At 39.9% G+C, this 13,183-nt stretch overlaps 1 protein-coding gene across 10 annotated transcripts in view; it reads right to left on the reverse strand.

Annotated features, from left to right (window-relative positions):
- Nucleotides 1-13,183, reverse strand: part of Dnm3 (dynamin 3) — a 492,945-nt gene that overhangs the window by 314,775 nt on the left and 164,987 nt on the right. For all 10 annotated transcript variants that reach the window (XR_007212664.1, XR_007212666.1, XR_007212665.1 and 7 more), the window contains 4 exons: nt 11,781-11,923; nt 7,946-8,081; nt 5,498-5,565; nt 1,686-1,824 (listed from right to left, as the gene is read on the reverse strand). Coding sequence is in view for 7 of the 10 variants with exons in the window: in XM_048358313.1 (XP_048214270.1) it covers nt 1,686-1,824; nt 5,498-5,565; nt 7,946-8,081; nt 11,781-11,923 (486 nt within the window). In the remaining 3 variants the exon portion in view is untranslated. The remainder of the gene's footprint in view (nt 1-1,685; nt 1,825-5,497; nt 5,566-7,945; nt 8,082-11,780; nt 11,924-13,183) is intronic.

Here is a 13,183-nt window from a genome sequence, read left to right on the forward strand (position 1 = left end):
GTAGCAATCCGTATAGTTAATAGGGCATGCAGGATTGGTTAATCCTGTCAATGGAAGGAGCTTTAAATGAATGGTGACAAGAGAGAAGAGCAAGCAAGAGAGCAAGGATGTGAAGTATTAGTAACTGGCTTCAAGTTCCCTGGTGGTACGGGTAATAAAGAGTGGGGTTTTGTTCTTGTTCCCTCTTCCTTTCTTCACCAGGTCCCACAGTCCCTTAGCTCCTAGAGATATTTCTGGTTTGGGAATAAAAGATTTGAGGGTTAGGAGACCAAGAAGAAAAGAAGAATTATCTAGAGAAGGGGCCTAAACCTCCAGTTACTTCTGGTCCCCAAGATGCTTTGATTCATTCCTTTACTTTCCATATTTAAGAATCTCAACTGTTTCTCTCTTTCATTGTGTGTGTACTCTTACTTTCCACCTAAGCTTTTCTGCCAGGTAACTGGGGAAATTCATATTCATTCATTTTCTTTTTTCTCTCTTTCTCCCCACTAATTTTTCAAAGAAGTTACTGCCAGGAGCCATATGCAAAGAGAAGGGCCAGTGAATATTCAAGAATATTCTTCAATGACTATGTTCATAGGCCCAGGGTCAACTGTGATAGGGTTAGGCCTACCCTGTCCTAAATATTTTCTTTTGTTTTCTAGTACAAGATATTCCTTCCATGTTCCTAGGTGTTCAGCACAGGCTCTAGGTATTTTGCAGTGAAGAATCTGCAAATTGGGAATTCTTTCCCCCACCACTCTACTCCATAGACTCAAAAGACATTCAGAATAGAGAATGTAGGTTGCTGCTGAAGTGCTATATGTGAGCAGCCATGTTGTGATCAGTTACTGTGATTACTCAAGTGTATTAAGGGCCTGTAGACTTCAGGAATCATCATCTTGTTTAGTCCTCACTGAGGTGGTGTTATTGCCATCATCAATCCAGTTCACAGATAAATAGCAAAACCAGGGAGAAATAATATGATGCCTGATATCACATAGAAAGTGTCATAGGCAAGATTTTAATCTAGGAAACTAGGCCCCAGAGGCTGGGCTCTTAGCCGTATAATACATCAAATGATTTATTCTCAGAATACCCAGACAAAATGGAGTCATTTAGAAGAATTTTCTTACTGATACACACAACAGCATTGATATCCTTTCTCTAACCCTAACCTATACACAACAGGAAAAGTTAAGAGTGTCATTTAATTGTTCTAAAGTAGTGTTTTTCTATTTAAGACAATAAAGAAAAAGTTAAATATGCTCTTTCTGGCCCAAAGAAAACCTTTTAAGAATAGGATGAGAGAAGATAATGTACCTGCTCATCACAAGATATGAAAAAACAATTTCCAGGGCTGGGAATATGGCCTAGTGGCAAGAGTGCTTGCCTTATATACATGAAGCTCTGGGTTCGATTCCTCAGCACCACATATATAGAAAATGGCCAGAAGTGGCACTGTGGCTCAAGTGGCAGAGTGCTAGCCTTGAGCAAAAAGAAGCCAGGGACAGTGCTCAGGCCCTGAGTCCAAGCTCAGGACTGGGAAAAAAAAAAAAAAGAAAAAACAATTTCCACCCAGAACTTGCCACAATCCTTCCCCTTGGACACTGGAGGAAGAGGGGTCAGGAAAAAAATGTCATGTAATGGGCAAGGAAAGGTAGAGAAATCAAACATGCACTCACTGGGAAATGACTCAGACTTACTTTTTTGGTACACTTCTTGACAGTGTTGATTAACTCCTGCATTACCAGGTCGACACTCTTCAAGGAAGGCCCTTTCAGCTTTACAATCTGTTTTTTGACTATTGCTTCAAATGCCATGTCTGGAGTAAACAACCCTGTCCTGAATGTAAGAAAGAAAACATCATATTAGGTTTAAACAATCAAGAAATTTTCTGAAAATGTTTAAATTGACATGCCATTTTAATTAAGCATGACATAGGCCAAGTTTAAAAGTTATGTAACAATTTATTGTGTACATAGTACCACTACAATAATAGCTCCAGTAGAACTAAACCATAGTAAATTCTGATCTGTGGGAAATTAACATAACCTAAAAGCAATATCCAAAGGCTGAGATGGAGCTCAGTGACAGAACACATGCCTAACATGTGCAAGGAAGGCCCCAAGTTGACTATGTATGGATTTAGGTAGCGATTTGTCAGTAGAGAAAAACTGCAAGGAAAGAGACCCTTGAACTCTGAGCAATGGCCATGACTAAAGACTGCCAGGCTTTGGATCTGTGCACATTTATTATCCTCCTGTTCCTTAGCCCTGCTCCCCTTCCTTCCCTCTTATTTAATTTCTCTTCAATGTCCAATTATGGTACCCCTTTAGGGACATTTAATACTTCCCTATACTAGCAGTACTCAATACCCTTTCTTATCACTTACCAAGCCCCTGTCCTTTTTGCTTCTAACTGTAGCAATCATACCATAATTGCCATTTCTCCAAATGGCAAAAAGAATAAAATGGAAACTGCTTAATACTGAAATGTTCCCACCGTGTGAACCTAATTTTCTTTTGTAGCTCATTTACCCTATGTTTCAGTGAAACTGTCTTTATGCATAGACAAATATTCTTTGCCTTTGCCTGAGCTGTTCATTGTATCCTCTCCGTCCACGTTAACCTATACAAATGGTCCTTGTGCTTCAAATCCCAGATTAAAGGCAACCACAACCTACAGCTCTAACCCTACTCGAGTTCTGCTACTGAAAGCGTTCTTTCTTCTCTGAGCCCCAACATTCTGTTCTGCACTGCAGTGGATTGGGCCCATAACTACACTGGTAGGAATAGTTTTTGCCCTGATTAGCTCAGTTTGAACCACAAGACTCCCTCACATCCTTATAGTTGACAATGTTAGCAAAGAGGACAGGCAGAAGATCTGTCTTCAGATCTTTCATAGAAAAAGCTGGCTTCTACTAATCCAGTATCTAACAGAATCAAATGGAAATTTTTTGTTGAGCTATTTCCAAATTTTTTACTTTATAATTTTATTTATTTTATTGTAAAGGTGATGTACAGAAGGGTTACAGTTATGTAAATAAGGTAATGAGTACATTTCTTGTCCAACATTGTTACCCCATCCCTTGTTGTCTCCCACCTTCCCTCCCCCTCCCCATTCCCCCCTCCCAAGTTGTAAAGTTCATTTCCAACATAGTGTCTTATGAGTACCACTCATAAGACAAAATGGAAGTTTTTAAATTAAATATGTTTATGTTTAAGAGACTAATTAGTCATGTCAGTAGCTATCCCATACACAGGATATTGTACTTTTCTTAACCACATTGAGACTATGTTAGGACTGCATGGCCCTGTGGCAAAAGCTGAGCTTAGAAGTGGCCACAGACAAGATGATACCTCCCTCAAATGAACTAATCTGTGACCCAAGCAGACTGTCTTATCACCTTGAATCTAGAATATCAAATGCAACCTTCAGTCATTAAATTAGGTGTAGTTTTCTACATATGAACTCAAGGAATGACTGTTAAAATAACTGCATCATAGTTCTCTAAAGAAAGTGCTATGGCAATTTGTCATAGCAAGAATCTGGAACCAACCCAGATGCCCCTCAGTAGACGAATGGATCAGGAAAATGTGGTACATATACACAATGGAATTTTATGCCTCTATCAGAAAGAATGACATTGTCCCATTTGTAAGGAAATGGAAGGACTTGGAAAAAATTATACTAAGTGAAGTGAGCCAGACCCAAAGAAACATGGACTCTATGGTCTACCTTATTGGGAATAATTAGTACAGGTTTAGGCAAGTCATAGCAGAGCATCACAAGGCCCAATAGCTATACCCTTATGAACACATAAGATGATGCTAAGTGAAATGAACTCCATGTTATGGAAACAATTGTTATATCACAGTTGTAACTACTTTCAACGTCCCATGTGTATCTGTAGCTTCTATTATTGATGATGTTCTTGTATCACCTTCCTGTGATTGTACCTACACTATCTCTGTAATCTCATCTGAGTATATTGGAAACTGTGTATACTGGTATTGGAACTAGGAAATTGAAAGGGAATACCAAAATTGAGAGACACAGGGTAAAAAAAAGACAAACAACTACAAAAGCAATACTTGCAAAACTGTTTGGTGTAAGTGAACGGAACACCTCAGGGGTGAAAAGGGAGGAGTAAGGGGGGGGTATGAGGGACAAGGTAACAAACAGTACAAGAAATGTATCCAATGCCTAACATATGAAACTGTAACCTCTCTGTACATCAGTTTGATAATAAAAATTTGAAAAAAAAAAAGGAAGTGCTATGGACCAAATGTATGTCCCCCTCTATATGCATCTGTTGAAATTATACCCCTCCATGTTATTGGGATGCAGGGCCTTGAGAAGGTTGTTATAAAATAGAGCTCTCGTGAGGGAATTAATACCTTCAGGAAAGAAGGTAAGAGAACTTGCTTGTTCTCGTTCTGTCATGCAAGGGTACGATGAGAGCTCAGCAGACTGGGACATGCCTCTCACCAGAAATGACATGCTCATCTTAGACTTTTAGCCTCCAGAGCTGTGAGGTCAGTTTGTATTTACTTTTATAAACACCCAGTCTATTATTATATTATTATATCCAGTCTAATTTATCAGAGAAGCAGGAAAAGAATATGATGGAAAATAACAGAATAATCTCTCTCTGAACAAGTTTATCCCAGTCTACCTTGCTCTCTCACCCACATTCTTCATAGTAGTTAAATCCCAGTTCTACAGTTACCTGCCCCACTTTCCTACCTTTATGTCTTTGTCTACACTGCTCCTACTCACTGGAGGCCCTTTATATTCCAAACTCAACCACTTCCAGGACATCCTTCCATCCTCTCAGGGCACTGCATCACCACTACATACACATGTGCCCACATACACCACACCAGCAGATGTAGATCCATAACACACCATGGCCTATTGAAGTTATTCTCTGAAAAATCATGAGTCAGTTCAACAGGAAGCACCTTCATTTCATCTTGCTGTATCTTGATCCATAACTTCAGTCAAAATTAATCGGCCCCTTCTCTGTGTAAATAATGACTGCTAATGAGCATGTTATACCTGTGGTTATAACAGGATCTGCTCATCTACTCCAAGATAAGCAGGATGCTCATTTTCTATTGTTCACAGGACATACTTTTGAGTACAGAAAATATTTAAACTTTATTTTTTACTTCCACCTCTCTCTTCGGTTCGATTAAGAGAAGTCTATTTAATAGGCACTTAGAAATATTCCTTTATGGGGCTGGGGATATAGCCTAGTGGCAAGAGTGCCTGCCTCGGATACACGAGGCCCTAGGTTCGATTCCCCAGCACCACATATACAGAAAACGGCCAGAAGCGGCGCTGTGGCTCAAGTGGCAGAGTGCTAGCCTTGAGCAAAAAGGAAGCCAGGGACAGTGCTCAGGCCCTGAGTCCAAGGCCCACGACTGGCCAAAAAAAAAAAAAAAAAAGAAAGAAATATTCCTTTACCCTTGGTAGCTTTTAGACAAGGGAAAAGGGAATCACTTGCCTGATACCATGTATGTTTTTGATCGCATAGCTTATTTCTCTTCGCAGTTCTTTCTCATTGAACTCCATCTGCAGATGCAAAATGAGCCACAGTTATACACTTAATTCCAAACTAAGCATATTGTTAAATATCACAGAGGAGGATAACTTGACTTTGTTACTAATAAATGGATACTCATATTTCTCCTAAGCTAAACCCAGATGGCCAAAACATCTGTCTATACAGAGTTCAAGGCTACATAGAACACTGGGGACTTCTGGAAGTTTCAGTGCAGCATATTTTGACTCTGATATATATGTATATATAATGCCTTCTGGGCATAAATATAGCCACTCAGTGACACATATAATTCTTCATTCCTTTGTTGAATAACATGAGAATACAGGTAAATGCATAAATGAGGGTGGAAACAGCCACCCAACTGTCCTGGGACTCACAATGGCAGTCCTTTCTTCCTGATTGTCTTAATCTCCTGGGCTCATGGTCTGTTTATAAAAGAAAATTAATCATTTCCCACCGGCCCAATACAAAACAGATTACAAATACTCCCAGAAGTCCAAAGTACCACAAATCCACTCGAAAGAACAAAGTGTTACAGCAGCACTTGATCTTGGAAAGCATGTCCAGAGCACACTGGATTCATCCCTGACTCTGGAAATCTCTATTCCAGACTCTCTGGTCAGTTTCCTCCTTCACACTTTGTGCCTTAGAACAATCACTTGCCTCATCTCTGTACCCACACCCTGTATCTGTATCCTCAGCTCTCATCACTCCTCCTTTTCTTTAAGGAGTATGCTTTGCCCATCCCCTCTTCTTCTTACCTAGTTGCCCATCCTTCCAAACTCAGCTCAGAAGTCTGGCTCCCTTGCAGACATGGCTAGGATTCATATCTGTGGGCTTTGTTTCCATAGCACCCTTCGCTGAAATTGTCACTTTACTTAGCACATTTTAATAAAATTATCTATTTATCCATCAGCTTCCCACACCAAGATAAAAGCGCCCACCTCTTTGTATGTGAGCCAAACAGTATAGTGTTTAAAGGAACTCAATGTGCTATTGGCTATTTCACCTTTAATAAGTCTAAAAACAGAGCTTTCATTTTACATACCCACACCAACACATCTTTTCCTCAGTTTCCCTCATCTGATGATACATACAATTATTTATTCATCTACAAAAGCCAAAACCTTGGGAATTATCTCAAAGTTATCTTTGTTTCCTGTCCAATCCAAGCCTTCACTCCTACCACTACAGCTCCAAATTCACCCATTTTTTTCCATCTTCTGTTATGACATCATCTTACTAGGAAGCTAAGAAATGTAAGCTTTGGAGTTTCTCCCTTATACAAGACTCCATCTAAGCCCTGTGCCGAACTGTGGGATTATGATTTTGTAACTGGGCCTCCAGGATTATAGAAGCTTCAGTCCCTGAAGAAAGTGGTACATCCACCTTCAGGTGCTCCTATTGTTTCTGGCCTGTACATATTCTTTGCCCCTTCACAATCCAGCTGGCATAATATTCCTTTAGAACTGGGTCACAACTCCACTTAAAATCCTCATACACCTTCCCATTGTTAAATGCAAACACTTTACCCCAACCTACAGTGAATGCCCTGGGTAAAGTAGGTATGCATTTCCCCTTCCCAATCAGCTCTTCCCTGGCCACTGTATACTCTACCTGCCATATACATTCCTGTTTTAGGACTTTACTCAATGATGCTGATGCAATAATGTTGCTTTTACCTTCAATGACACAACTCCCCCCCAAGCTCTCTGCATAGCTGAGCTGCACACCGTGTCCTCCTCATGTCCCTTACTCAGGCAGGACTTGAGGAAACAACTGATTAAAAGAGCACTCACATCATACCACCATAAAAACACTATGCCTATATTTCATGCCCTCTGTTTTGCCATTGGACAAATTAGGACCGCCCCCCCCTTCTGTCTTGACCACTGGCGCTTTGAACTCTGGTACACACTAGTTGCACAGGAAGTATTTCTAAATTCCTAGATAACATAAGAACACCATGGAAAACTCAATTCATATTTCTTTTTTTTTTTTTTTTTTTGCCAGTCCTGGGGCTTGGACTCAGGGCCTGAGCACTGTCCCTGGCTTCTTTTTGCTCAAGGCTAGCACTCTGCCACTTGAGCCACAGCACCACTTCTGGCCGTTTTCTATATATGTGGTGCTGGGGAATCGAACCCAGGGCCTCATGTATATGAGGCAGGCACTCTTGCCACTAGGCCATATCCCCAGCTCAATTCATATTTCTTAAATTAACTTGAAAGGTTAAATCCCATTGAATGAAATAAAGTATTTATCCTGAAAAAAAGGATTTGTGCCCAAAGACTTACCATACCACCCATACAATATTTTATCAAGAGTTTCATAGAAGAGAATGTGGAAATTAAATAGAACTGGAGGGGGGGAGTAGTATTCAATACAAACCTTTACTATCTCAAAGGGAAAGCGTTCATGGAAAATACGATTGATTTTAGCACCTCCTGAGAGCTCCAGGGTATCAACTTGATCTCCGGACCCTTCAATTCTCTTCTCAAAGTCCACAGCAAACTGCTGAACCATCCTGTACACATGAGGGAGAAATGAATTCAAGTTAAAGCTCTGGTCTCACATTACTTATTTTATTTCACTATGGGTCTTCTTCAGAGTCATTCCTGGTGTTCTTAGTGGCACCTACTGGTAGAGTTCCCACTGCACTTTGTTCAACTCTAGAACAGCATTATATGAATACACATTGTGAAGATTTATTTTAGGCATTTAACTAGAGTAAATATCTTAAGTATCTTTTTCTTTAAATGTGTTCTGGCCTCGTTTGCTAACTCTAAATGATATTTTTAAAGTCCTTGAATTAAAATTTAATGTTATACATGTCATTATACTTAAAGTAGAACAGTGAAATGAACCCCCACAACATCCCACTTGACCCGCTGCTTCTTTCCCTAGTTTTGCAGTCTTGATGTCTCTCTCCCACTCAAGAAACTTATTTCTCCAGACTTTCAGTTCTCGTTCATGGGAGCAACTGACCCATATACCCAACTATATACTGGTCAATCATTTCCTCTTACCCACCCTGAATTCACCACACCAAAAACTTGGTCCACTCAACTTCTCTATTCCAAAAATTGATTCTCCTGCTTTGGTTTGGTCTTTAGCTATTTGTCCTGGGGTCACTGATGCTACCTCTAGATGTCGATTCTGCCTTCAGATCCATCCTCATCAAGACCAGATATCACCTTCAAGCTATAACACAAATCTTTGACCACCAGCATCCTTGACACCTGGCTCTGCCCTTATGAAACCAAACTCAACCCACTGCCCAGTATTCTGCATGGTCTGACCCCATCTCTCACTGTTCATACACACCTTCCAGCCAGCCATAAGGAAGCAATTTGCTGTTCCCCAGATGTTCTGGTCCTGTGCTTTCTCTCTTGGTTTTCTACTTAAGGCACCACCTCTCTGCCCTTTGCTGTTCTGCCTGGCTATGTTCCATCTGCCTTTAAGACTCAGCTCAAGCATTAGTTTTTCCCAGAAACTTTTCACAATCCATGACCCTCCTCATCTATCACCATGCTTTAACATGGCCCAGCTTAAGGTAACATCTGCCTCCTCTGCCTGTTTCCAGCAGAGGACTTAGCAGACTGTATTTCCCTTGCCTGATTGGCGATCCTCACTCTCTTAAAGGCAAGGACCATGCATTTTATTGACCTCTGCTTGCTAAAACATATATTTTGTTTTAACCAGTCACCTTAAGACCATTCATTTAGAACAAAAAAAAAACAGTCATTTTGATTTGAAATTATTAGGCTTAGAAACTGTAATTTTGACATCTGGAATTATTTTCAAATTCAAACTAACAGAAAAATCATTCAAGCTATGTAAGATTATTATCTTTTCATTGTCTTTCATTAAAATTATGAGGAATTAAGAGTAACTCCAAATTATTTAGGGTAAAAATCTAGAGTATAGTTGGATTTAGTTGGACTTGTGTGTATGCTAGAGGTATTTTTAAATATGTCTTGTGAGCTATAATGAGATGTAAGCATTTTACAAAGTTCAGCAACTCCTCCTTCCTCTTTGCACATCCTACAACAAGCTGTGACGAAATGCACTCTACTTCCTGCCCTCCTTATATCTGACAAGTCCCTCTCATAAGTCAGGATCTTAAGTATCTTTTTTTTTTTTTGCAAACTTGCAGCTTTCCTCATATGTAACTGCTTCCTTATTTGAACTCCTACCATTTTCAACTTATCAAACCAGCATTTACCAGAATCTATTAATCTAACAATATAAGCAATCTAACAATTGCTTATATGACTCTGGTAGACAAAACAGAAACAGACTCTGAGCACAACATATGAGAGACAGAAACATAGACCAAGGAAGAAAGCAGCAAGGTAGTAAGGTATGAGGGGGGAAAAGAAAGTAGGCGAGAGGAAAGAACTAGACCCACAAAGACAGGGCCCAAGAAAGTAATCAACCTACCAGTGAGCAATTTTATAATCTGAGGGCCACAAAAGATAAGGCCAGTCTTCGTATTATTTTCAGTTAAATATTAAGACAATGCTGAGGCCTAAATAAAAGTAGCTTCCTTTGCTCTGCTTTTGCAAGAGTTTGACCATAATCAAGAAGAGAAAAAATAAATGAGCTAAGAGTTACACCTAATTAAAAAAAAACTTTCCAGGCTATCATTATTTGTGTTTATTATCTTAAATATCTGTACATGGAACATTCAATTTAACATGGTCATTATGTGTATAATATTTCTTGACCAACATCACCTCTTCCATCATTGTCCCTCTTTCACACTGTGTGTTTCACAAACAGATACCCCTGCACACTTAACCCATTCCCACCATCATCTCAAGTTACCTAGCTCCATTTTCACATGTATACATTGAGTACTGTGATGGTATTCGCCTACTTATAGAATCTTTTTTTCAAATGAGGAAATAGAAGATGATGCATTTTAGATGTTAGATGGGTGATTGAGAATTTGGAAATTACACACACACACACAAAATTAAATTTCATATTTTAAATGTGTTTAAACTTGTGAATGCTTTGAATTGTTTCTCCGTAGAGAAATAAGTATACCATAAGAGGTATCAAACATCATCTTTACAGGCCAACCTCAGACCAGTATCCTGGAATTTAAGCTGAGGAGTACTCAGCTGAGAGGACCCTGATGAAGGCTACAGCACAGGGATAAATGGACAGATGAGGCCAGAGGGATTGAGGAAGAGATTAAAGGTGTAAGAGATTTGGCTGTCAATTCTCTACCCACTCTGCTATCCTATCTTATGTCTCTTCATGGATGCATCCAGTAACCCCAAGATAAGATGGAAGGATCATACAAAGAAGAAAATATGCTCAGCAATTGTTAAGTTTCAAAGGGCCACATTAAAAAAAATAGCAAAGAGGAAAGAGCAGCTGGGCACCAGTGGCTCACACCTGTAATCCTAGCTACTCAGAAAGCTAAGATCTAAGGAGTACAGTTCAAAGCCAGCCTGGGCAGAAAGTCCTCTTGAGACTCTTATCTCCAGTTAACCACTGAAAAACCAGAAGCAGAGCTGTGGCTCAAGGTGGTGGAGCCCTAGCCTTGAGCAAAAGAGCTCAGGGACAGCACCCAAGCCCTCAGTTCAAGCCCCACAATCAAAAAGAAAGAAAGAAAAGGAAAAGGAAAAAAGGGAAAAACAATTTAAATGTGGCCTTATTGTCTGTGATTTTCACTCAATTATTCATTCTCATTCTACTGCAAAATATACACAGATCAATCACATGGAGCAATTGAAATAAAAGATGATAAGGGCAAGTGTCATCTATAGAAACATTGCAAGACAGATGAACCTTTCATCTGTAGCTACTCACTTCCAAGACTAAAGGAAAAAGAACCAGCTGAGTTCTAATTATGCCCTTCCTGAACCCAGGAAGATGGGCAATTGGTTAAGCTTCTAACATAAAAATATCCACCATCATTCCTTGAGAAAATTAAGGGCTCAGGGTTACTGTGCCACATCCTGATAAACTGGTACCCTCGTTACTTTAAAATAGACCCTTACTGTACATATGTGGAAATAGAACAGTGAAGCTCCTTGAGATGGTTTGGGAAGAGAGAAGGGAAGATGAGGAAGCATGGTGGAGGGGGTGAGTCTGACCCAGGCACATTGTAAGCATAGATGGACATGTCAAAATGAAACTCCCTTGTACAACTAACTGATGCTAACAAAACAGGAGGTGACAAAGTAATGGAGAGGTGACCTACTGCAGCAGAGCTTTGGTCTTCCTGGTAGGGTCTTCTGGTTTGAAGTTTTTATAGGCTTCTACTTCATGTTCAATGGACAGCAGCTGTCCCTGGAGTTTGTTCCTGAAGTTTGGCAGTGTATCTCGAATGTGGTTGGTAAGTTGCTAAATAAAACAAAATAAAATCATATGCACAGATACAAGATTGAAACATAATACTTAAGATGCCTCTGCTGCTTTTCTGGTCATTCACAACCCTGGAAACCATGTATACATTCCAGGCTGACCATGATGGAAGGCAGTGAGAAGAAACACCCCGAAATCCTCCATGACCCTTTTGAGAGGCTCACAATTCCACCCACTGGAGTAATTCATTTGGGATTTCTCCTTATTCCTAAAAAAAAAAAGAATTAAAATACAACTCAGTTACTAATGACACTGCCATTCATATACCAGCTCATCTACCACATGGCAAGGAACCATGGATGTCAGTGAGTTAGAAATGGAAGAAGTCAAAGGTGGTTCATATCCGCAATCCTAGCTACATGGGAGGCTAAGAACAGGAAGAACATGGCTCTGGCCCACCCAGGGAAAAAAATGTCCATGAGACTTCATCTCAGTGGAAGAAGTTGGGCATAATGGTACATGCCTATCATCCCAAATACAGTAGGAAGAAGCATAAATTAGGGATTATGGTCCTGTAACAGGACTGAATAAGAAAGCTAAACTCAACCGGTACAATAAAGGGCTGCAGGCATGGCTCAGCAGGAAGCCTGCCTAGCAAACACAGGGCCCTGAGAACAAACTCTTAGTACCACCAAAAAAAAAAAGAAAATTCTGAATTAAAAGAAAAAAAAAATAAAGCCAATATGCCTGACCTACTTTAAGTAAAAAACCAAGAGAAGGACAAGTAATATAATTATAAAAGCATAGGGAAAAGGAACATAATTTAAAAGTAACAGGAATTAATCTATCCAGACTGAATGAAGAAAGTATTTTAAATCATCTTCATTTACACTTGAGGCTACCTGAATGTTTGTATTCATTAAATCTATAGGGATTTAATTGTCAATGGCTCCTGGCTTCATACCTGGCTTCACACAGGTATGAACTATAAGCATGCAGGTCAGGGAAGCCAAGAATAATGTCACAAAGGACAAGGCCCCAAGTCTAAAAGTAAGAAGAGTAGCCATGAAAAGAGCAAGCATGTGGCTGCATGTGAGCTGGCAAAGACAAAGTACAATCAGTTTCCACTTTCTGCTTCTCAGATCTCTCAATAGGAGGGCAACAGTGAGGTGAAAATACTGCTTTCCTTGACTTCCGTGACCTTAGCTCCCCTTACTTGTCCCTACCCATTCTCCATCTCTAATTCATCTCCTTGTCTCTCCTTGTCAGACTGGTAACACTGGAAATTCCTTGAATAGG

The sequence above is a fragment of the Perognathus longimembris genome, chromosome 11 (genome assembly GCF_023159225.1).
Source record: "Perognathus longimembris pacificus isolate PPM17 chromosome 11, ASM2315922v1, whole genome shotgun sequence".
NCBI classification, from domain to species: Eukaryota; Metazoa; Chordata; class Mammalia; order Rodentia; family Heteromyidae; genus Perognathus; species Perognathus longimembris.